General features: G+C 43.2%; 1 protein-coding gene across 2 annotated transcripts in view; it reads left to right on the plus strand.

The window, feature by feature from the left end:
- Window positions 1-831: 831 nt before the first annotated feature.
- EEF2K (eukaryotic elongation factor 2 kinase) overlaps window positions 832-26,455 on the plus strand; it is a 53,693-nt gene continuing 28,069 nt past the window's right edge. The window contains exons 1-4 of one of the 2 annotated variants that reach the window (XM_069734173.1): window positions 832-1,048; window positions 13,748-14,073; window positions 19,505-19,555; window positions 22,762-22,862. In XM_069734173.1, coding sequence (XP_069590274.1) covers window positions 13,828-14,073; window positions 19,505-19,555; window positions 22,762-22,862 — 398 coding nt within the window. In that variant the 5' untranslated portion in view covers window positions 832-1,048; window positions 13,748-13,827. The remainder of the gene's footprint in view (window positions 1,049-13,747; window positions 14,074-19,504; window positions 19,556-22,761; window positions 22,863-26,455) is intronic. The other variant, XM_069734174.1, reaches the window with a different exon arrangement.

Here is a 26,455-nt window from a genome sequence, read left to right on the forward strand (position 1 = left end):
CCAGCGGCGCCATCACGTGTCTTTGGGCTCTCGGACACCGATATATGAGACACCTTAACCTCTACAACATCTGGGGAGCACGGTGGCAATCAGCAGCGCCACTAAAAGTTAGACGACCTATTAGAAATAGCTTGTAAGGCTACGTTCACATTAGCGTTTTGCGTGTTTGCGTCGGGCGACGCAGCGGCGACGCATGCGTCATGCGCCCCTATATTTAACATGGGGGACGCATGGACATGCGTTGTGCTGCGTTGTGCGACGCATGCGTTTTTTTTGCCGCAAGCGTCGGGCGCAGAAAACGCAACAAGTTGCATTTTTCTTGCGTCCAAATTTCGGCAAAAAAGGACGCATGCGTCGCAAAACGCAGCGTTTTTGCGTGCGTTTTGGTGCGTTATTGGCGTTGTGCGTTGCGTCGCCAACGCAGCGCCGCACAACGCAAATGTGAACGTAGCCTAAGCGCTGCTTGTTTGGTCTCCGCTGCGGTGGTCGGTAACCTAGGCAATGAGCAGTAAACGCTGCTTGTTTGGTCTCCACAGCGGTGGTCGGTAACCCAGGCAACGAGCAGTAAACAGCAAAAATATAAATAACTTTAAATAATAATTACATTGCCATTTTTATTGTTTTTACAAGCACTTTGCAATTTTACCCTTTAAGGACCAAGTGACAACCCCTTTAAATATAATTATACTGTGTGATCCCTGACTTTTGGATTGGGCTGTGACAATGACTCCTGGCTGCGCCGAGGTCACGTGGGAGAAGAGCAGCAGATGATTGACACGGAACGTTGAGCCGGCCAGTGGGCGTTCTGTGGGCGGAGTCAGCAGCAGTGGAGGCGTGTCAGCAGCAGAGCCTGGATCTTCCTGTGCTGCTGACTGCTGGAGGGGCTTCAGTGTGAGACCACAGGACAGGAGAGAGCTGCTGCTGCTGCTGCCAGCCTTGTGCCCATTCATTGTGTGCCTGCCTGCTGCCCTCCAACACAACCCAGGCTCCAGATCCTGCCTCCTCCAGGCTGTGCAGGAATCTCCAGGGTGTGTGCCATCTGGGCAAGGTAAGAAGGAGCAATGTCTTCTCATGTGCACTTCTGCTTGGCCTTACTGCTCACAGCCTCATGCCCATGCCATGCAGCCCTGCTGCTTACCCCTAGGCTGTGCTGGCAGGTGGCAGATTCCATAGGTCATCTCTTATAAATATATATATATATATATATATATATATATATATATATATATATAATATGATTTTTCCCAGTGCTATCAGTATTATTGTATCTAAATAATCCACTACATTCATGCAAAATGTAAAAAAAAAATACTAACCTGCAAGTAAATACTTACTCCACCGGGGACTGTTTATTGTTTTGTTCCTGTATCTATATACCGGTCAATATTTCCTTTTACGGCCAGGACGAGCTGCAGACGACCCCAAGGGTTCTTCATTTCTTCCGCCATAAGCCTCATTTCAGTCAGCGAGCCTTTATTTGTTATGATTATTATATCAGACGTTCTTTTTTTTTAACGCTCCCATCCCCCGTCCAGCGCCTCGCTGCAGCTATGTGTTGTTATTTTTCATGTTGTGCAGCTGATGGTGGCATCATGATTGCTGGTGATGATGGATGGGCACATGGTACAACAGAAACAAGCATCAGCACCATTGGGTGTCGGTCTGGGGTTAACTCTTGCTCTACCGGAGGATAGAATAGACGATACGAGCAGTCGGTAAATGTTTAGATTTTAAGGGTGATGTGATTGAGGCTTTCTTTACATACGTTTATTTTTTTTTTACAAGTGCATTTTTTTCATGAAAAAAAACACCTATATATAATGTACTGTGTTTGGGAAAAAAAATGCTAAGGAGCCCCCCCCCCCCATATTGTCACGTGCACAAAGGTTGTATTTTTTTCTGTAAGTGTCAGTACCGAAATGTGCAAAGGTAATCTGCTCTGGTTTTGGGGCATTTTTATTTTTTCTTTATGCAGATTTCATTTTAGTGCAACTTATGGTTACATGCGTAGTTATAGTAGATATATATATATATATATATATATATACACACTATAAAATTGTCTGAGGGTCACTTCCGTCTGTCTGTCTGTCCTTCTGTCACGTTTATTCATTCGCTGATTGGTCTCACCAGCTGCCTGTCATGGCTGCCGCGACCAATCAGCGACGGGCACAGTCCGGAAGAAAATGGCCGCTCCTTACTCCCCGCAGTCAGTGCCTGTATCCCGCATACTCCCCTCCGGTCACCGCTAACACAGGGTTAATGCCGGCGGTAACGGACTGCGTTATGCCGCGGGTAACGCACTCCGTTACTGCCGCTATTAACCCTGTGTGTCCCCAACTTTTTACTATTGACGCTGCCTATGCGGCATCAATAGTAAAAAATGTAATGTTAAAAATAATAATGAAAAAAAAAAAAGTGCTATACTCACCCTCCGTAGTCGCTCGCGCCGGCCGCCATCTTCCGTTGCAGGTTCCGGTGGCAAAGATGGTATGGCAGAAGGACCTGCCATGACGTCACGGTCATGTGAGCGCGACGTCATCACAGGTCCTGCACTCATACCAACCCTGGGACCGGAAGCTGCCGTAGACTACAAGGGGCCCTCGGAAAGGTGAGTATGTTTATTTATTTTTTTTTTAACCTATGACAAACCTGGCTGGGTAATATACTACGTGACTGGCCAATATACTATGTGGCTCTGTGCTGTATACTACTTCGCTGTGCAATATACTACGTGGCTCTGTGCAGTATACTACGTCACTGGGCAATATACTACATCACTGGGCAATATACTACGTCGCTGGGCAATATACTACGTGGCTGCGCAATATACTACGTGGCTGGGCAATATACTACGTGGCTGGGCAATATACTACGTGGCTGGGCAATATACTATGTGGCTGGGCAATATACTATGTGGCTGGGCAATATACTATGTGGCTGGGCAATATACTATGTGGCTGGGCAATATACTATGTGGCTGGGCAATATACTATGTGGCTGGGCAATATACTATGTGGCTGGGCAATATACTATGTGGCTGGGCAATATACTATGTGGCTGGGCAATATACTATGTGGCTGGGCAATATACTATGTGGCTGGGCAATAGACTATGTGGCTGGGCAATAGACTATGTGGCTGGGCAATAGACTACGTGGCTGGGCAATAGACTACGTGGCTGGGCAATAGACTACGTGGCTGGGCAATAGACTACGTGGCTGGGCAATAGACTACGTGGCTGGGCAATAGACTACGTGGACATGCATATTCTAGAATACCCGATGTGTTAGAATCGGGCCACCATCTAGTGTATATAAAATATATATATATATATATATATATATATATTGGGGTGCCAAGGAAAAATTAACTTTGCAAATTGGTAAGTCTTACCCCTCACATTTGTTCCTTTTGGCATGAGGATTCACCATGTAAATTTAGACTTACCACTTGCTCAAGATATATATATATATATATATATATATATATATATATATATATATATATATATATATATATATATATATATATATATATATATATATATATATATATATATATATATATATATATATATTAGTACAGACCAAAAGTTTGGACACCTTCTCATTTAAAGATTTTTCTGTATTTTCATGACTATGAAAATTGTACATTCACACTGAAGGCATCAAAACTATGAATTAACACATGTGGAATTATATACTTAATTTCAGTTGTTTCACACTTTTTATTATGTCTTATTTTCTAGGTTCTTGAAAGTAGCCACCTTTTGCTTTGATGACTGCTTTGCACACTCTTGGCATTCTCTTGATGAGCTTCAAGAGGTAGTCACCGGAAATGGTTTTCCAACAATCTTGAAGGAGTTCCCAGAGATGCTTAGCACTTGTTGGCCCTTTCGCCTTCACTCTGTGGTCCAGCTCACTCCCTCACTCCAAACCATCTGGGTTCAGGTCTGGTGACTGTGGAGGCCAGGTCATCTGGCGTAGCACCCCATCACTCTCCTTCTTGGTCAAATAGCCCTTACACAGCCTGGAGGTGTGTTTGGGGTCGTTGTCCTGTTGAAAAATAAATGATGGTCCAACTAAACGCAAACCGGATGGAATAGCATGCCGCGGCAAGATGCTGTGATAGCCATGCTGGTTCAGTATGCCTTCAATTTTGAATAAATCCCCAACAGTGTCACCAGCAAAGCACCCCCCACACCATCACACCTCCTCCTACATGCTTCACGGTGGGAACCAGGCATGTAGACTCCATCCGTTCACCTTTTCTGTGTCTCACAAAGACACGGTGGTTGCAACCAAAGATCTCAAATTTGGACTCATCAGACCAAAGCACAGATTTCCACTGGTCTAATGTCCATTCCTTGTGTTCTTTAGCCCAAACAAGTCTCTTCTACTTGTGGCCTGTCCTTAGCAGTGGTTTCCTAGCAGCTATTTTACCATGAAGGCTTGCTGCACAAAGTCTCCTCTTAACAGGTGTTGTAGAGATGTGTCTGCTGCTAGAACTCTGTGTGGCATTGACCTGGTCTCTAATCTGAGCTGCTGTTAACCTGCGATTTCTGAGGCTGCTGACTCGGATAAACTTATCCTCAGAAGCAGAGGTGACTCTTGGTCTTCCTTTCCTGGGGCAGTCCTCATGTGAGCCAGTTTCTTTGTACCACTTGATGGGTTTTGCCACTGCACTTGGGGACACTTTCAAAGTTTTCCCAATTTTTCAGACTGACTGACCTTCATTTCTTAAAGTAATGATGGCCACTCGTTTTTCTTTACTTAGCTGCTTTTTTCTTGCAATAATAAAAATTCTAACAGTCTATTCAGTAGGACTATCAGCTGTGTATCCATCAGACTTCTGCTCAACACAACTGATGGTCCCAACCCCATTTATAAGGCAAGAAATCCCACTTATTAAACCTGACAGGGCACACCTGTGAAGTGAAAACCATTCCCGGTGACTACCTCTTGAAGCTCATCAAAAGAATGCCAAGAGTGTGCAAAGCAGTCATCAAAGCAAAAGGTGTATATATACACTGAATGGCACTGGGAACGAAGAAGGCGGTGATATATTTTATGGTGTTATCCAGGACTTATATTATTTTTGTGTGTGGGGCTATATAGTTGACAACTGCCTGTTCTGCACGGAAACGATCTGCCTGCTCAGGAGGCAATTTTCTGGCTCTATTTCACCTCTCGTCGACAGAGCAGCTCTTCGTTTTCCGGTCTGACGGGGCGTCACTGCAGACATCATGCTGATTGAAAGTCCGCTCCCCGCAGTAAGGCAGCGGGGAGCCAGCTGTTAATTGTCATAGCCTTGGCGGAGAGACGTTCTACCAACACAACAGAGAGGAAGGGAAGACTCTTCTCTGTTGACGTGACCGCCTCGGCAGAAGCTGCAGGAGCACACAGGTTTGTCATACAGTTTAGATAGAGCTCTGCCAACATCTATAACGTCTGACCCCGCCATACATATGCCCCGGTTAGCAGGGCTGTGGAGTCAGTTGGAGCCCATTTTGGTGAAGTCGGTGTCATGGAAATTGAGGAGTTGGAGGTTTGGCTTTCCGACTCCACAGCCCTGCCGGTTAGCCTCATCTGGAGGAGGTTAGGGGCATACAGATGCCGTTGCTTCTAAATAAAGAAGATATGCATCCCCTTCTGTGGGAATCTTTTTTTAAGATTGCAGTGAAGAAATGAGCAAAGAGAGGATTGCCAAAATATGGAAGATCCAGTTCCCTGCTGTAGGGCCGAGCGGGAGAGCACAGGAGCGGCAGAGAAGGAGGCCTATGGTATTGGGCTGCAGCAGAGAGAGATGGGGCTGCCTGTGGCACAAGGAGACACCAGAGAGAAGTCCATGTCTTGTTCGGTCATTGAGATGCATGTACAGTAAATAGTTCATAAAGACTGTGTCTTTAAGAAGCTATGTTACTGGCAGGTAGAATGGAGCTCCTTCTTTTATGTACGACGTGACCTCTTGGTCAAAGAGTGTTGCCTTTAGGAAACCAAAGGACTGGTTGGTGCCCCCAGTATGAAACTGTAACTGGCTAACTAAGAAAACTGTGCCAAGTGTGTCCTGGATGGAGCTGGTCGAACCTAAAATCCTCCCTGTGATAGGAGTCCGGGTCACGTGGTGGGGAGTCCCCATACAAGTTGCTGATTGTGAAGCTTGGCAATTTGGAGGAGTCTTCCCCCACTGCCATCCCATGGTCCAGTTAGGCTATGTGCACACGATGCGGATTTTGCAGCGGATCCGCAGCGTTTCCGCAGCTGCGGATCCGCAGCAGTTTCCCATGCGTTTACAGTACAATGTAAACCTATGGGAAATGAAATCCGCAGTGCACATGCTGCGGGGAAAAAACGCGCGGAAACGCAGCAAATTATTTTCCGCAGCATGTCAATTCTTTGTGCGGAATCCGCAGCGGTTTTACACCTGCTCCAATATAAAACTGCAGATGTAAAAACCACAGCGGTTTTCCAATGCGGATTTATCAAATCCGCTGCGGAAAAATCCGCAGAGGATCTTTCTACGTGTGCACATAGCCTTACTTTACAATCAGAAGAGGGGATAGGGTTTCCCAGGATGTGTTTTCCTCTATCGGCTTTGCTCCAGCTTATGAATGGAGGGATTGATTCAGATAATAGGAGTATATTATGGACCTGCAAGGAGAAATCTCAAAATGGTGCAGGGGCCTAAAGAGAAGAAGAAAAAATGTCTCTGTACAGAATATAAGTTTATGTTTTTATAAAAGTTGGGGCTGTAAACTATTTTACATAGACATCCTGCAGCTCTACACTCCCACATATCACATGCTAAGTGAATAGCTTTCTGGGAGAGTTGCCAAGGAATGACTGCATTATTTTCTAAGTGGTTCTTAAAGCATACCGTCCGTTATTAAGTAAAAGCGCGTGCTTGTAGTTTTAATGCCAATGACTTTGTCATAGTTGATTTACCCTCGGAGTGCTCCCAACCAAAGGTACAACTTCCAAACTGTCTATCCAGCCTGTGAGGTCTGCCAGCACTGTGTGTGCTGGAACTTTCGTTATTTTACATGCCCAGTTACATATCTGATGGCTTGCCTTTCTTGTGCCTGTATGCATTCTAATGGACAAGAGTGCAGACATCTGCCACTACTCCCTGTAATTTGTGTCTCACCTCCTGGAGACAGGTTAAACCTGGCGTGAGGTTTTAGGACAAGATATTTAGAGGCCAGCTAGCAAATTTCCTATTCATTACATTACTAATCAGATGAGTATGAGTTTGTTCATGGGGGAAAAAACCCTATAACTCATCAATGTCTTTTTAACAGATTAATGTAATGTAAAGATTTGGAATAATAAGTTGCACAACTGAATGTGTTAAAAAAAAAATGTTCCTGTGCTGAGATAATCCTATAAATGTGCCCCTGCCATGTGCGGTGTGAGACCCTAAAGATCATCGAAGAAAGACGAACGGCAAAAGGTGACAAGCAGGACGCAGACCACATCAGTAAAAGACTAAAGAGGCCCATTCTAGCAGACAAAGAACTTTATTACCAAAAGATATGTGCGGAGATAGAAGATGAACATCATCTGAAGGGCAAGACCAGGAAGGTATACCTACAGATCAAAGAGATACGATGAAAGCTTCGAGTGGGAATTCTGAAAGACGAGAAATCCGGATATAGAAATGGAATGCGTGGGGTCCACTTATCAGACAAAAGGCCAATTGAAATTAAAAAAAATAAAAATAAATTATTCTTTAATAGATATTTTAATTTTTTTGTTATATATATATATATATATATATATATATATATATATATATATATATATATATATATATTTACAAAATCCTTTTTAAAAGACCATTTGGGGTATTAAAGATATTAACGAGGCATGTATGGTCGTAGGTGGTCACTATAAGTCTGCACCCTGCCTGACTGCAAAGGTTGGCACCTCAGAAATTCAACTTGGTTCCCCTGCTCAACGTCAGCATTCTCTAAAACTATAAAAATAAAGATTATTATTATTTAAAAAAAACTCCCTAATCAGACATGCATAGATATCCACAATCAATGTTAATAGATTCAAATAGTAAAGTAATAGTAAAGTAGATTCTCGGATTTTGAATATCTGTACTAATAAAGTGCCAATCTTCCGAGGAGGTGCCATGTGGAGCCCAGGTCCCTCAGACAAAGCTCTAAAGTGTATCTGTGCTTGATACATTGCAAATGCACAGTTCTTAGAAGTAAACAGATAATCATATATATTTTGATCCTCCAGCAATCTGAAATGTCCACTACTAAGGACAACTTCTTCTCAATCCGTATGTCTTTTTTTTTTTTTTTTCCTTTTTAAAATAACAGTTACCCTCGCCTCCGGTTCCAGTGTCGTTCCAGCGGTGCAACACTGTCTTTCCCGGCCATCGCGTTACAGTGTGTAGTCATGTGAACCCTGCAGTCAATCGGCTTCCACACCGCTGATTGGTTGATTTCTGTGTACACTGTGTGTAGGCAGAATGCTGCCAATCAGTGGCTGTGGCGGGGTTATACAGCGCTCATGAATATGGAGGACTACATGGCAGCAGGTTTATTAGACCTCTAGTGATAATCTCTTGCTGATAAAACTGTGATTGACTTCTTTTATTTATTTTCCCAAAACTGCAGTAAGCAGCCCAGTAAGTGACACATTACTGGAATCAGGGTCTCTGTCTCTACATTATATGGCAAAAACCTGCTGTCAGATTCCCTTTAAATGGTCCCCATGTAAAATTGAATAGTTGCTGTTATGTAACACGTCATGTCCCCTGTACAGGCCTCCTGGGGCTTTCATCAGTCAGACCCTCCGCTGTAGTCTGGAGGATATTGTGCAGTTGCGTCACCCCTAATGGCTTTCTAGATTACACTTGCCGTCTCCATATCATATGAATTATGTAATATTATTCTCAAGCTGTTGCAAAAAAACAAACAAATCCACAATCTATAAAGTAGATGTCTACAACTGGCCATTTCTAGCCCCTCTCTATTATAAGGGTTTGCACTGTGGCGGCTGCAGGCCAGCACCGGGCAGGAACGGCCTCTGTAAATCACTGGCGCAGATTAAGGGCTCATACTCACTTGCGAGAAACTCGGATGAGTCTCGCATGTTAATGTCCGGCGCTGCTGCCGGCACTCAGATCGGAGCGTGCGGCCGCATAGGAATACATGGAGCCGCACGCTCCGCTCCTGCCAGGTGCAGTGCCGGGTATTGCCGTGCGGCGAGACTCATCCAAGTCTCTCTTCTATTTTTAATAATCTTTTTTACATAACACCTCATTTTGTGAACCTTTTATGTTTTGATTATTACGTATAGTTCAAGATACATGTCCTCTTCTTCACAACCATCCATATCTGCTGGTAAAATAGGTGTGACCTCTGGAAGTGTCCTGTGGGATCTGGCACCGCAGCATTAGCCGCAGATCCTTTTAAAGAGAAGGAATCTCGTGGAAATTATCTATTCAGATTTTTATATATATATATTTTTTTCATATCACAATATATATGAATAAATATTGCATTTTTTTTGTGTTAACTGGCTGCTCTTATAAAATCATACTTCCTGCCTTTTCTAGAAGTATTTTCAGAAGTCTCATTATCGTCACAGGTTGGAATACAATGTCGCCTCTGTACACAAGGCTCCCCTTCACTTCATGGTGACTTTTGCACATGATCACATTAGATGCCTCAATACAAACAATAGGGTCTGAGTCGGTCAATTGCTGCTAATGGTAGCCCTCCCCCAAATCCACATGTAGGGGGGTTTCTCATGGGAACACAGACCCTAATTGTTATTATTTTGTCAGTTATAGGTCATATCGTTTTTAATTTCAAGATGGCTTCCTGTTGTTGTTTGAGGTCAAAGGTCTTCTTGGTAAGCTGTGGGTTCACGAGCAGGTTCATACCGGTTTTTTCCAGATGTTATGGCGCCTTTTTTTTATGTAATCTGTTTGCTGAGTTTTACAAAATGTTCTCTATATAAATCCCGTTCTTTTTGTCATCTGCCCCCATTCACCTCAAGAAGAAAAGAAGATCCCGCTCTCACTCCCAAATCTTATCATTCCTGTCATGATGTTCGATTTGAGGGAAAATCGCCCAGCTATCTGGGTGGATTGGTTTGGTTATGGTTAATTTATTGCCATTTTTATATGAATGTATTTAATTTATTACAAAGGCTTTTATGGTTACCCTGAATAAACACCACAGCCATTATTTTCCACAAATTTTGTGTTTGTGTCTTTATTCAATAAAATTGTAGGTTTTGTGTTGCCATGTAAATGTCGACTTCCTGAAAGAAGAGGAACTATATATTATAAATTTTACATTAAGTCCTGACAACTTCCCTCCCTTCAAGTCCCGAAATTTTCAGTCATGTTCCTCAAACCAGTCCTGAATATTTTTTGTGCTGTGGTAGGAGCATTATCCTGCTATATGTGGCCACTGCCATAATGTGTACCACTGCCATGAAGGGGTTAGGCTACGTTCACATTAGCGTTGTGCGGCGATGCGTCGGCGACACAACGCATGCAAAACGCCTGCACAATGCAGGGTTTTGTGACGCATGCGTTTATTTTTTGCATGATTTTTGGCGTAGAAAAAACTGCATCATGCAGCGTCCTCTGCGCCCTGACAGTTGCGCCACAATGACGCATGCGTCACAAAACGCAAAACAACGCATGTCCATGCTCCCCCCATGTTAAATATAGGGGCGCATGACGCATGCGTCGCCGCGGCTGTGCCCGAGGCTGCGCCGCACAACGCTAATGTGAACGTAGCCTTACTTGGTCTGGACCAGGTTTATGTAGGAGGTAAATGGTCTATGGTCCAGTGTTGGTGCTCACTCACCCATCACCCATTGTTTCGGAGGTGGACATGGGTCACCTTGATAGATCTGCAGCTACATCCCCCCTTAAGGAGAATATACTCTGTTTTGTACCACTTTCTATCAAAGTCAGCACCATCTTTTTCAGCAGTTTGTCCTCTCTGTGGGGTCGCTCCAGACGCACTGGCTTTTATTTCTAACAAGGAGTCTCTGGCGCCCATGAGTCGCGCAGATCGTTGCGCTCGCTCACTTCTCCTGCTTTCAACATATCAACTCCAAGATCTGACTTCTCGCATTCTTATTGTGTTCATAGTGTTTAAACCATCAAGTGACCAAATTTATGAATATTTGCACAACCTATACAATGAGGAAGCAAGATGGCGCCCACAGTATATAATTTACCGCTTGACGGATAACTCTCGAGCGTGCAGACGTTTTACACCTTCACAATAGGAGACATTATATGACAATGCTGCTGAATTATTTACAGGAGGTGGTTTTGTCCCTATTTAATTGGTGTCTTTTGCCCAACAAAATGTCCTCTAGGCTTTTAATTGGCGTCTCGTTCCCAACAAAAAAAAAGACAGCGCTCATCTTGGCGTGGTGACAGCTAGCTTCTATTATGAGACTGAAAATTGCCTCCTTTTATGTTGGTATCTGGTTTATGAGCGATTCCTACCCTAATACTGTTATGCCAATCACTTTATGAGCGACTCTACAATAGGACCATAGAAGGGGAAAAACATATACCTCATTGTCTGCAGCACACAGTATGGAACAGCCCCTGTGGCGTTGTTTTTGCAGAATATAGACTACCCAGGGTGGTGCATGTATTCTGATAATAGGGCGGTTGCAGTGATTTGGGTTATTTTTTTTCAACTCCCATTTTTTTATTGTAACGGGCGACAGTTCTGCCCAAGGCTGTATGGTGGCACGTAGGGTCCCTTCCATTAACAGGTGATTGTATGTTCCTTATGATTTCTGGAGGACCTAATTGGTGGTCTGTGCGTGTGTTAGTAAACCTGCTTCCATGTAGTCAACCATTTTCACGAGCACTGCCACCACCACTAATTGTCAGCTTTTTGCCTATGCACAGCGTACCCAGCCAGTACCAATCAGTGATGTGGGCTGGGTTATACAGAGTTCAACATTCAGAGAACTGCTAGATCTTCAGCAGATAAAACAGTGTTTTTTTATCAAACCTGCAGCAAGCAGCCCAGTAAGTGATACATCACTGGAATCGGGGTCTCTGCCCCTATTTCATGCTGCTCTTGGATTGGGTAGTAAAAACTTGGTGACAGATTCCCTTTAAGCAGCTAGTGCTGTATCTTCGGACAATAACCATTCACTCCAGCACAGCGTGTACTCGGCCGTTCCGCATTACACACATTCATCTTGTATTTCATTATGGAAAGAGGCTAGGTCAGCGACGCTCACTGCACACATAATCATAGAAAAATACATTATAATGAAAAGTCGTCCAGAAGGATTATCCGAAATCTAAAGTATTTGAGTAGAATATAACACTGGCCACAGATTATTTTTTTTTTGTACTTATTTACTATATAGGGGGCCCCATCTCCTAGTTAATTATCCATTCACCTATGAATAGTCTTAGGCCATATTAACACATTCGAGTCCGGGTAAGTAGACCCGTGGCTGGTCCGTACATCGGAACATGGATGTGTGATTCTAGGTTTAGCCTCCAAGCCAATATTGTCTCATACAAAGGATGAGGAAAGAGGATACAAACAGGGGGGTTTCTATTCATCTATTCATTTGATTAATTTACCAAACTTGTGTCCCTTTCCACCCCATTGATGTTACAATTCCCTAAAAAATTGCAAATAAATTGTACTCATTTGCTAAAGAAGTGGGGCGCCTAACCGTAGATGGGTGGTAGAGTTCTTGTCCACGTGTGTAATATACTTTGTAGTAGTAGATTTGACGCATGACTGAATCTGAACCTTTGTTCTAGTTCATCTCATAGTCATTTACTTTTTTGTTTAAAGGGGTTATCAGGGTCTTTTTTTTTTTTTTACCCCTATGGGGCTAAGAACTCCCTGGTGGTAGTTTCTAACTACCTGTTTGTCCTGCCCTGCAGCTATCTCGCCTGGCTCAGGTTGCAACTCTCCTGCTTCCTGTGATATCCCGTTGGCAGAGCAGTTCTCTTTTTCTCTTGCTTTGCTCTATCGGCAGAGCGCCACTTCCGAAGTGAGTAATGCCCCTTCCACGGTGCAGAGTTAAAAAAAAAAAAGAAAAAAAAAAAAGCTGCTCTGTCAATGGGGCATCACAGGAAGAAGGAACGGTCCTGACCACTCTACCTTTCAGTTCTGCCAAGCGACGATCTTTCCCGGCTCGGGTTGCCATTCTCCTGCTTCCTGTGATCTCACGTTGGAAGAGCAGCTCTTTTTCTCCCGCTTTGCTCTATTGACAGAGCGCCACTTCCGATGTGAGTGACGCCCCTTTGACAGTGCAGAGCAAAAGAGAAAAAACTGCTCTGTCAACAGGACATCACAGGAAGAAGGAACGATCCTGACCGCTCTGAGCTGGAAGATATCATCGTAGGGCACAACAGGCAGGTGGTTAGCAGCTACCTGATGGAAAGTTCTAAGTTCTATAGGGGAAAAAAGAAACTAAATTCATGGATAACCTCCTGTAGGATACAAATAGAGGAAGTGGACTATACCTTTAGTGTCACCCATCTGGTGGGACACAATGTACAAGTATATAGGTATATTCCTATAACAGAAGTTTGCAAACAATAGTAAATTATAGTCATATGCATGGAATGTAGACAATACAGGACATGTCGCCATAGTTTAGCATCATAACTGGTGGATAATTGACCCCTTGGTTGTGCTGGTGTCACGTTTATGAATGGTCATGCTTTCCTATGTTCTTTGTTCTTTGTAGGCCCTCTTCTGAATGCTCATCTACAGCAGCAGTCTGGCTATTTCAGTCATTCAGCGAATAATCCCTGCTACCTGGCAAACATGGCAGACGAAGACCTCATCTTCAGAATGGAGGGCCTGGATAACGCCCACATGCTGAAAGATCACTGCTCAGATTGCAACAAGGCTGAAAGTGACGAGGAAGATAACTACTATATCTGTCCTATCACAGATGATGTGTCATCTCAACATGTGGCAAAGACGAAAAAGACCCGCTTCTTTGGTAGCCTGACCAAGGAAGTCGAATATGGGAGCAGCTCATCGCCCAGGAACTCCTTCAACTTCAGGGTGTGTAATAATTTAATTTACTGTTTGTACGTGTTCAATTGTTATTATAAGGAAGGGTGACTGTAACTTAGAGAGGACCTGTCACTTGCCATATATGTGTTTGTACCTGATGACGATGCCGTTGTTTTCCAGAATCTCCCTTAGTCTTCGTCTTGTTCTTGTGTCTTTCTGTTCCTGAGATATAATTTATCTTCCTTCATGAGGATCACACCCTTTGGCTAATGAGAATGAGCCGAAGATGAAAACTAAATTAGCAAATACCCTGCAATAAATAAATAACAATAATGCATGAAAATCACACAGGGTACTTAAAAGCCATCCCACAACGTCAGGGTGACCCTATTTGGACGTTCCTAACCCCTAATATTAAAGCCTTACCATTTGTCAAATGACGTAATGTGAAGATCTGAGGAGGACGGAGACCCGGCTAATGGACACCCAGCTATGGGGTACTACATGATTGTAATATCCAGTTCAAAGAAAAGGGAGGCCACCGCTTTATTTGTACAGTCTGTTTGTTTGTACTGTCGGTCTGTTCCGAGTAGTGTCACCTTGACATTCTGGGATAGCGTTTACATTTTTTTTTTAAATCAAAATTATCTTAACTAAGTACCCAATGTTATTTTCATGCACTATTGCATTTGCTATTTCTTAATTTACTGCAGGGTATTCACTCATTTTGTTTTTATCATAGTTTTTGTCTGTTTAGTGGTCAGTGTGAACATACACCTACACGTAGCATGTATACCAGCCAGTTTTTCCCCTTACTAATGAGACTAGATTTATATACAAGGAAGAAGGGGCCATGTCCAAGGAACGGAGAACGTCAGGAGTAGAAAAAAGACAAGGCCAGATTAAGGCGAACAGCGGCAATTACACCAGATAAATATATAATTATTTTATGGCAATTGACAGGTCTTCTGTACGGGTCCTCTTACACTAGCAGATTATCTGTCTGAAACAAGTAGCTTTCTATGATGTAGCTCTTTGTCTCTCTCTTTCTTTCTCTCACTGTGTGTCTTTCTTTGGTTTTCTTTCTGTATCTTTCTTTGTGCGTCGTTTTCTTTCTCTTTCTGCGTTTTTCTTTCTCTTTCTGCGTTTCTTTCTTTCTTTTTCTGCGTCGCTTTCTTTCTCTTTCTGCGTTTCTTTCTCTTTCTGCGTTTTTCTCTTTCTGCGTTTCTTTATTTCTCTTTCTGTGTTTCTTTCTCTTCCTGCGTTGCTTTCTTTCTCTTTCTGCGTCGCTTTCTTTCTCTTTCTGCGTCGCTTTTTCTTTTTCTGCGTCGCTTTCTTTCTTTCTGCGTCGCTTTCTTTATCTTCTGCGTCGCTTTTTCTCTTTCTGCGTCGCTTTTTCTCTTTCTGCGTTTCTTTATTTCTCTTTCTGTGTTTCTTTCTCTTTCTGCGTCGCTTTCTTTATCTTCTGCGTCGCTTTTTCTCTTTCTGCGTCGCTTTTTCTCTTTCTGCGTCACTTTCTTTCTCTTTCTGCGTCGCTTTTTCTCTTTCTGCGTCGCTTTCTTTCTCTTTCTGCGTCGATTCCTTTCTCTTTCTGCGTCGCTTTCTTTCTCTTTCTGCGTCGCTTTCTTTCTCTTTCTTCCGTTGTTCTTTCTCTTTCTGCATCACTTTCTCTCTCTTTCTTCCGTTGTTCTTTCTCTTTCTTCCGTCGTTCTTTCTCTTTCTTCCGTTGTTCTTTCTCCTTCTGCGTCGCTTTCTTTCTGTATCTGTTTCGCCATGTCTGTCTCTTCTTGATATTTGCATGTTTCTGTACATACACCAGTCCTATATATGTGGTCACTTGGATAGAGATGAATGTGTATGTATACAATAAAGCTGTGAGCATGGAGCCTGTATGCCAGTACAGCGGAGCCTTAGGTGACTGTTAGTTCTGGTCAGGTTACCCACAGGCCGGTCGCCCGTCTGGCACCACATGGCTGCTTTATGGCACCTTCCTGAGGCACGGTGTTCGGTATGACATGCTACATGCCACGATCTTTATATTTCTTGTGTGTAATGGAGTTTGTGCATGCACAGTATGGGCTTGTAGATGATGAAGTCTTGTGGGTGAGGGCTCCTCCTACATGGACATTCATCGCTAGGATATGCCATCATCTTATGATCATTGGGGTCTGACCCCTGATACCCCATCGATCCGCAGAAGTGAGTGGGCCTGGCTGTAGCTCGAGCAGCTGAAGCGTTGCTGTGGATCGAAAACTTGAATCGGCACCGCAGCCCCTTCATTTTTTAGGATCTATGGGGATCCCCCACTGCTCATAAAGGTAATAAGTGACCACTTTATAAGACATAAAATCCTGTATAATACAATGTACACATCTAGCGCTTTTCCCCTTAGATATATTTGTTTATATAGGTTTTAGCTGATGACGTAAGCCAATATCTGTATTTGCGCGGCGCATTGATTGCAATGGATTTGCCTCTGTGGTTAAATAATGTGCGGCGCTCTGCATGTGTTGTTGCTGAGCTGCATGCTGTACTAATAGCCTGGGATGGTGATCGCCTAATTACTGGTAGCAACCTACAAAGACATCAAAGGAGCCGCCGAAAGTGAATTCTGACTGATTAATTTTTCTGATTTTGCAAAATTAAAAGGCCTTATCTTGCATGACATTCCCGTAAAACGGATACAGGCAGTCATCACCGACGATGTAGCCGCGCTAATCCGATAAGTGTAGGCTCCAGGCCACAGACCATCGGTGACCCTCACTGTGACGGAGAGCAGATGCTCTCTATACGTTGTCTACAGGTCTCCTTGTCGGAGCTGCTCACCGCTTACAGGGCACGTAGACTCCTAATACTAGATCAGGAGTTATTTTTGTGTCTCTATTTTTAAGACCCCCATGTTCAGACTGATATACTGCACTGTTCAGGGGTCTGAGCCTTATCGTGCCTGGAGTGGGCTGTTTCAGGGGTATAACTTGTGTATACGCAAGTCCTTAGAAAAAGAAAAGTAAAAAAATAAATATATATATATAAATAAATATATATATATATATATATATATATATATATATATATATATATATATATATATATATATATATATAATTTCTCCGATATTTACATATTGGTAAATAATTCCAATGATATTGCAATATAAAGAGAATCTCTCACTTGCCATAAATGTTTTGTGTTTTTTCTTTCTTGACGTGACTGCCCCTGTTCTCCTGAATCCGGCGTTGTTTTTCTTTTTTTCCCTGCGCTTTTCTGTTCCTGAGATATGGCCCTGTATATAAATGTAATCTGTTAGCCAAGTGGGTGTGGCTATCAATGGTCCCCTCCCAGTTGGATAAAATGTCTAGTTCTACATACAGGAAAGAGTGGGCCATATCCCAGTAACAGAGAACTGCAGGAGCAAAAAAGAAACCTTGCCAGATTCAGGAGAACGGGGACATTTATACTTGGTAAATAAAAAATACAGATTTATGACAAGTGACAGATCCTCTTTACGTCATATTTAAAGGGGTTTTCTAGGACTATAATGTTGATGATCTATCCTTTAATATCAGATTGGTGGGAATCCAACATTGGCCACCACGGCTTCATACATTGTGTACTAGCCATTTTCAGGGCCCTGCAGTACCCAATAACAGCCACTATGTGGTGTAATGAGCTGTGATGTTTCGCCTCCTGTGCTTACTCAGTGGCCTTGGGACCTCACAGCTGATTAATGGGAGTGCAAGGTGTCAGACTGACGCTAATCCAATAATCTTACGGACGGTAATCCTGGATATCCCCTTTAATAATTTCCTGATAAGATTTTAACTGCTCTTAAACAAATGCTAAGAAATATTAGTATAAAAGTGGCATTATCTACCTTTTCAAATGCACAAAAAATCCATTTTGATTGTTAGTAGGGGCAGAAGCAAATCTTGTTTCCCTACTTTAGGGCAACGCCGGCACAATGGCGTATTTAGGAAAAGAGAAGTGTTGAGTGGAGCGTTCCCGGGGACACAAGGGTTACTGAGGCATAGAGGGAAGCTGCCTGCGCGATGGAGGAGGAATTACAAGTACGGCTAGCCAGAAGCCGTCTCTGATCGGCTGCGGCCCCCAGCCTTCTTCTACACCATCAGCGCTGTCCATATTTACAAGATCCCATATATCTTGTAATGTCGGCAAAGCCTGGAGATGCGATTAGCGATGAGCGAGCGTGTTCGGATAAGGTGTTATCTGAGCATGCTCGAGTGCTAATATTATTTTCTATGCATCGACACGCACATCACATGCAGGGATTGCCTGTTTGTATGCATAGAAAATCCCCTGCCCGTTCCTTTACGTCTCCCGTAGAAGTGAAAGGCAGCAGATTAGCTGTGTGCGAGTTTGCACAATCCACGCCGGTAATATCTGGGGGATTAGCTCGTTGCACTCCATGTAATTACCCACCATACTGACACTACCCCCCACCCTCCCCTACACTAGTGAGCACACCGAGGCCGCGCGCTCCTCCTAATAAGTATAATTTGTGCGGCGCTGCAGCCGTACAATATCTCTCAAGTACAAGGAATGGTTTATTTTCGGGCACGTTGCTAGGGAGCGTTAACGAAAGGCATTTACACCCTTCTCCCCGGAGCCGTGCACTTGTGTCACTGCGGCTAGGGATACAAGCCGAAGCCATCATGTTAAATCCGGACATTAGCGTTTATTAATAATGACAAATATAATCTATAAGTACGTATTGGACAAAGCTTTTTTTTTTTGCAGTTGGGTTTTATTAAACTTTGCATCAGTTGGCTTTTACGGGCTCATTGTTTCGCTGCACATTCAACTTTGATGTGGTCTGTGGTCATAAATCAGCTTGAAGAAGCTAAAAAAAAAAGAGCGAAAAGAATTGCTCAGAAGGAGCTCACTGAATGATACTCGGTTAACTCATTCTGCAGCCTCCAATAGACCTTGCAACTCAGAGGCTGTAGAATGCGAATGGTGCAATTTATTTAAAGTAATCCAATTGCAAAGTCGATTTTTTTTTTTTTTTTTTTTTTTAGTCCCAAATACGTGCATTTAAGTACATAAAATTGTCCCCAAAGTTGGAAATGCAAATGTTAAAAGGGTGTCTCCTATGAAGTTTCCAATCTGGTGTCACATCCCCATTACAACTTAGTTGAATTCACTTTCTTCGGTCCTTTGGTGCTTTGTTTGCTTGGTCTATAATCAGGAGGGGAGATTATATTTCAGCACAGAGAGTGGAACAATTGGGAGGAATTTACAGAAAGGATTAGAAGCCAGAATTGGGTCGAGCTTCCTTTCCCTTCCATCCCTTGAGCTAATCCTTATACATGTGTATATTCTGTTTTTTTTGTCTTCTCTCGATTGTGACATTACTATTGGGGTTAATGTGGGTGCTAATCGTGCACTGTTTGCTATGTATGTGCTGTACCTATTGCTTTTGGTGATGGTTCATTAATGCTTTTCGTGCATTTCCTAGAATGACAAACACCGTTATATTAAGCATGGCTGCTTGACTGACCGAGGTCGGGTATGTGTCATTTGTAATTGCACATTATAATACTACTGAGACTGTTTGGTGCCTAATTCTCTGTGCTGAGCACGTCTTCCATTTCTATACATCCTCCTTATGATTAAGAAACCTGTATCTGCTGATTGGATATTACATCATTGTCAGTTCATTAATCTATTGCAATTTAATAATAATTTTAAAGTGAATCAATCGGCACAAAATGACTGTTCAAACCAAGCAGCGGCGCTTGGTGCACCCTTGGTGTGGCCAGCATCCACTACACTTCCCTACCTGCATGTCTTCCCATCTATTTCTGCCCTCCTGGAAAGCCAGAGCTGTCAGTCAAGTGGGGAAGTAAGTGAACTGTTTCATCATCCCAAGGGTGCGCTGTGCTCTGAACAGACTTATGTTGCCGACATATTCCATTTTCAAGGGACTCTATTGGCACAGAATGACTGTTCAAACCAAGCACATGCGCTCAGGGCACCCTTGGTGTGGCCAATAATGCACTTTCCAACATGCGGTACGTTTTTTCCCATCTATCTCCGCCCCTCTCTTCTTTGATTGACAGCTCTGACTTTATAGGGCCAGAGAAAGGCAAAGATAGGTGGAAAACAAGTAGGTGGGAAGGGGCACTGAACTGTTTGGCCAAGCCAATGGCTTGTGCTTGAATATTCATTCTGTGCGGAGACTCCCTTTTAAGCACATAGAAATAGTACCTTGAAAATAATAAGTGATTTTCTCCTCTCCTTTCTCAAACATTCCATTTCTCGTTGATCGAATTGTTATACAGTGGGGCAAAAAAGTATTTGGTCAGTCAGCAATAGTGCAAGTTCCACCACTTAAAAAGATGAGAGGCGTCTGTAATTTACATCATAGGTAGACCTCAACTATGGGAGACAAACAGCAAAAAAAATCCAGAAAATCACATTGTCTGTTTTTTTTACATTTTATTTGCATATTATGGTGGAAAATAAGTATTTGGTCAGAAACAAAATTTCATCTCAATACTTTGTAATATATCCTTTGTTGGCAATGACAGAGGTCAAACGTTTTCTGTAAGTCTTCACAAGGTTGCCACACACTGTTGTTGGTATGTTGGCCCATTCCTCCATGCAGATCTCCTCTAGAGCAGTGATGTTTTTGGCTTTTCGCTTGGCAACACGGACTTTCAACTCCCTCCAAAGGTTTTCTATAGGGTTGAGATCTGGAGACTGGCTAGGCCACTCCAGGACCTTGAAATGCTTCTTACGAAGCCACTCCTTCATTGCCCTGGCGGTGTGCTTTGGATCATTGTCATGTTGAAAGACCCAGCCATGTTTCATCTTCAATGCCCTTGCTGATGGAAGGAAGTTTGCACTCAAAATCTCACGATACATGGCCCCATTCATTCTTTCATGTACCCGGATCAGTCGTCCTGGCCCCTTTGCAGAGAAACAGCCCCAAAGCATGATGTTTCCACCACCATGCTTTACAGTAGGTATGGTGTTTGATGGATGCAACTCAGTATTCTTTTTCCTCCAAACACGACAAGTTGTGTTTCTACCAAACAGTTCCAGTTTGGTTTCATCAGACCATAGGACATTCTCCCAAAACTCCTCTGGATCATCCAAATGCTCTCTAGCAAACTTCAGACGGGCCCGGACATGTACTGGCTTAAGCAGTGGGACACGTCTGGCACTGCAGGATCTGAGTCCATGGTGGCGTAGTGTGTTACTTATGGTAGGCCTTGTTACATTGGTCCCAGCTCTCTGCAATTCATTCACTAGGCCCCCCCGCGTGGTTCTGGGATTTTTGCTCACCGTTCTTGTGATCATTCTGACCCCACGGGGTGGGATTTTGCGTGGAGATCGAGCCCCAGATCGAGGGAGATTATCAGTGGTCTTGTATGTCTTCCATTTTCTAATTATTGCTCCCACTGTTGATTTCTTCACTCCAAGCTGGTTGGCTATTGCAGATTCAGTCTTCCCAGCCTGGTGCAGGGCTACAATTTTGTTTCTGGTGTCCTTTGACAGCTCTTTGGTCTTCACCATAGTGGAGTTTGGAGTCAGACTGTTTGAGGGTGTGCACAGGTGTCTTTTTATACTGATAACAAGTTTAAACAGGTGCCATTACTACAGGTAATGAGTGGAGGAAAGAGGAGACTCTTAAAGAAGAAGTTACAGGTCTGTGAGAGCCAGAAATCTTGATTGTTTGTTTCTGACCAAATACTTATTTTCCACCATAATATGCAAAAAAAATGATAAAAAAACAGACAATGTGATTTTCTGGATTTTTTTTCTCAGTTTGTCTCCCATAGTTGAGGTCTACCTATGATGTAAATTACAGACGCCTCTCATCTTTTTAAGTGGTGGAACTTGCACTATTGCTGACTGACTAAATACTTTTTTGCCCCACTGTATATATATCTCACCCCCTCTGCTACTAGTGTTGGGTGATGATGGCCATAAAAAAAAAAATCCTCCCAAATAACTTGGCTTGAAGGGGTTGTCTGGTTTCCAAAGCTGTCTTTCATGCCTTGCCATGTACTTTAGACTTGCCAGACATGTTTTTTTCAATATGTGCAAAAAGGGTGCTGGTTTGTCAGGAAATGGGGAGGAAGGGGCATGACCTAAATTGTGCTCCAAAATAGAGCCACATTTTGGCATAATTTTGTTGACCGGAGTAAGCCAACTAATGAATAGTGTAAACTTGTGCTAAAGACGCTCTAAATTTATCACTTGACATCTTTTTTTTAGTTGCTCTTCACTTTGGCTAACAGATTAGGGGTTTGACTAGGGGAAAGTCCTTCTATTAACCAAGAAGTTAGAAGCAGGTCACACATTCGCACCCCTCATCTGTTAGCCAAAATGGACAGCGAGTATAATGAGCATCTCTCTTTGGAGGACCCGGCATGTCACATACATTATACAGAGAGATCATTGTCTTCCATTTGAAAAATGTAATGCTTTTTTTTCTCCTGCGGAGGCACTGCAGGGAAATAAAACGCTTCTGTTGCTGGGTTCCTCTACAGAGTACAACTGATGGTTAAGGATCTTGGCAAAACATCTTATTTTTGCTTTACAGAAATCCGACAACCTCTTTATAGCCACGTTTTCCTGTCAAATGTTGTTCGGTAGCACCATAAGTCACTCCTATTCACATATGTAATAACGTGGAGTTTTTAATATGATTTTTCTTTACTGTTGGACCAAGATAACACCACTACTCTCTGCCTTCCACAGGAGGCCTGGAAACATGCCATCCAAAAAGCCAAGCAGATGCCTGATCCTTGGGCAGAGTTCCACCTGGAAGATATAGATACAGAACATGCAATCCGACACAGGTCCGTAACCTCTCGAGAGAGTCCAAAATAGTAGCTTGGAAATACTATGAAAGGTTCTTCAAAGCTGAGTCACCCTTAAAGTCAACATGTCCAGGCTAATGTCCTACGTAACATCAGGGTCATGCTTTAATTGCCCTAAAGAGTGACTTTAGTAGACACCAAAGGCCAACTCAACGAGAGTGAAGTTGTTGTAGGACAGACTTCTGCATTCATAATGCTACAAAATTTTACCCAGATCAGGCCTAATTACTAGAGCAAGTGATCATCAACTAGAAGAAGCTTGCCCTAAAAAACAGTTGATGGATCTAGACATTTGTCAGTGGTTTTGAGTTCATGGGTTCACCATCTTGGTTGTATTCCATTTGATAAATTTTTGGGGGACTTTTGTAGCCTCACATGGGTGATCAACACTATGTAACCATACTGTGTCCAGCTGATACACCAAGTGGGATCACATTGGAGGAGAGTAAAAGATTTGCAGGCTCCTGGTCCAGTGGCCACTTCTTACCTGCCAACATCCCCAGGAGGTCATCTTAATAATAATAATAATAATAATCTTTATTTTTATATAGCGCTAACATATTCCGCAGCGCTTTACAGTTTTGCACACATTATCATCACTGTCCCTGATGGGGCTCACAATCTAGAATCCCTATCAGTATGTCTTTGGAATCATCTTCTGATTAATAAGCCCGGCTGACTATTGATGTAGCTGCTGGACCTGGGGACTTGCAAATCTTTTTGCTGAACAAGATCACAGGTTTAAAAACCTTTTGATAAGTTTTAGAATCAGAGGTCCTCCTGACCCACCATCGGTGTCCTCTTCCAATATGTCAAAGATGGTCCTTAAACAAAGCTTGCAGCATTTTGCCATTGCCATGATCCCGACCCTGTCCCACTAGCAGGGTTGTCCTCTTCTAAGCCAACCACCAATGTCATTTTTTTTTAATTTGGGTAGATCTGCGATCAGATTCTGACCCATAAACGTGTATGCAGTAAAATCTCCCTGAGACAACCACATACAATTTCACCTTAAAATGGTCCTCTAGAGGGACGGTCTTATCAAAGAAGATGCCAAGTGTAGAAAAGATCTGATGGAAGTTGAATTTGGTCTCTATAAAGGGGTGGTACCTTTTAAAGAAGTGGTCTTTAGGACTGAAGTGGTCCTTTTGGAGATGTTGCACTGTATCTAGTCCAGTGAAAAGGTGATATTTTACATCTTGGTGGTGGTCCAACTGCTGGGATCGGTGGAATTGGAAATTTTTACTCCTTACTGGGCAATTTTATCCCAGTTTCAAAATGGCGCGGCAGATCGGACGTCCAAGTGCTGCGCTATCCATTCTCTTTGGCGGCACCGGAATAAGTGACCGCACCGTGCTCCAGATCGTCATCCAATTGATCTAAAAATGCCGATTCTACCAATCGGCGCAATTCCCAGCAGTGGGACCTCTACTGATCAAGAAGTTCTCATCTACCCCATGTGCAGGTTATGGCTTATGTTCACCGGGCAACGCCTCTAGCATGTTGACCATATGTACATCGCGTAGCTGTACGGTCTGGATGCTGCTCTCTTGCACAGGACGGTGTTTCGGTCACAGCGCGGTGCTTAAACGCCAACATTTTATGTCTGCCTGTCTCATGCTCTTAGGAACCTGGTTGCGTTCCAGGAATGTTCTCAGTAAATCTGGAAGGGTTCTCCGTGACACGTGGCCTTAGAGTTACCAAAGCAACCCGCGTGCATAGTTAGCTAGGAAAATGATCCTGGGCACATTTCTTATGTAATTTTAGGTGGTCTTTCTATAGAAATGTAAAGTTGATGTAGTTTTGTGTAGGCCTAAAGGTAAAGCTACGGCAGCACTGATAAAGAGGCTCCAAGGAATTAATGTGAGTGTAACTCCTATATTATTATTCCCTTGCTTCTTGTTAGATAGTGAAACATGGCTATATATGAGATGCCATAGTGTTGGCGCGCGCCCGCAGGTGTGCAATTTACATACATGCAGTCATGTACCGACTAGACGTGCATGGTCGGACACGTCTAGTTGGAATGTGTCCAGAAGTATGCAAATGGCATAGTTGCGATCATGCGCCCCTCCGCATCCAGCACCATGGAATCCTGGTGCATGCTATGAATATGAGCACTAGTGGCAATCCTCGGACCACCTAACAATTGCCTATAACCAGTCTGTGTGCTGCATTACCAGTACGTTGGTGGTTGCTTTTGTTGCCACTGATGGCCACACTCGATGCCAATCATTGGGGCCACAACAGAACGCATATTCCTAAGTTGCTCCACAATTTTTTCTTTTAATTTTGCTGGCAGAATTTATAATATGTGGTGTATGCTGTATGCAGGGAGACGTCAGCAGTATTATTTATGTCTTTTATTAGTGTCCCGTTGTATGCGGGCCACGCTCTGGGGCCGGCCTATACATAGCTCTGTTTAGATGGGATTCAGCTGCTCTAGTAACATCAAGCGGAGCCCTTCAATGGCCAAGAATAGAACAGAGGGGGATAACATGGGCCCCTTATATGAGGTCTGTCTATGCCAAACTATGCAGACCCTCCGCTTCCAAATAACATCCATATGCTATGACTATCAGTATACAAGTATATGACACCATTAACATCTGCAAGCAAAATAAGGCGCTCTCTACTGTGTGATTAATTTACATTAAATTCACCATAATGATATTCAACAACATTGTAAAAATTCTAGAATTTGTTTTTCGAGCAGAACTGAAATATATTGTGACGCAAAAGACTTAAAGGGGTATTCTCTTCTCGTACGTGTGTGGAGTATCCAAAATATGCAATAATAGATGTGGGCTCCACCAATGGTGCCGCCATCTGGAATACCCCTTTAAGATGTCCATACACCTTGTTGTCTGGACTTTAGTACCTGTCCTGTCCAATAACCGCTATTTACTTTCGGTTACGAGATTAATTAGTCTGCAGGTAAATTGCATTAACATAATGTCTGGCTGCCTTACAGGAGCAGCAGGTACGAGGAGGAAACAAACTTACATTCTCCCTGCAGCCGCTTGCTTACAGTCATGGGACAGTGCAGGGAGCTAGAACAGTGAGCTTGGCTGTAATCACTCCCCTGCACTTTGATTGACAGCCTGGTCTGCAGTGTTTGTGTGCAGCAGAATAGGTTGTCAATCAAACTGCAAGGGAGTGATCACAGCACTCTGTGTATAGAGAGCTGTGACTGTTACAGCTCCCTGCACCGCCCTGATGACTGGAAGCGAGTGGCCGCAGGGAAGATGTTACTTAAGGAAGTGCTCCTCCTCCTCCCATCAAAGCTTTTATCCTCTTAATATATTGCAATCATCATATAGCATTGTGAACTTACAATTGCTCATTTTGCTCTTCTACCCAGCTAATTCTTGCTTGTAGAAACAGGAAGTCTCTTTTTTCCCTGCAGAAATCATTCCCCTCTTCACCCCGTGATCCATCTTCTCTGGTCCTTCCGCCTGCCAGGCACTTTTGCAGTGACTCATGACTCATGCAGGGAAAATTGACCTCTTGTTTCTACATAGAGCTTGAAAGATTGACCCCTGTCTTGTTGACATGCCTAGTCTTGGCTT

Source organism: Ranitomeya imitator, chromosome 7 (assembly GCF_032444005.1).
Source record: "Ranitomeya imitator isolate aRanImi1 chromosome 7, aRanImi1.pri, whole genome shotgun sequence".
NCBI classification, from domain to species: Eukaryota; Metazoa; Chordata; class Amphibia; order Anura; family Dendrobatidae; genus Ranitomeya; species Ranitomeya imitator.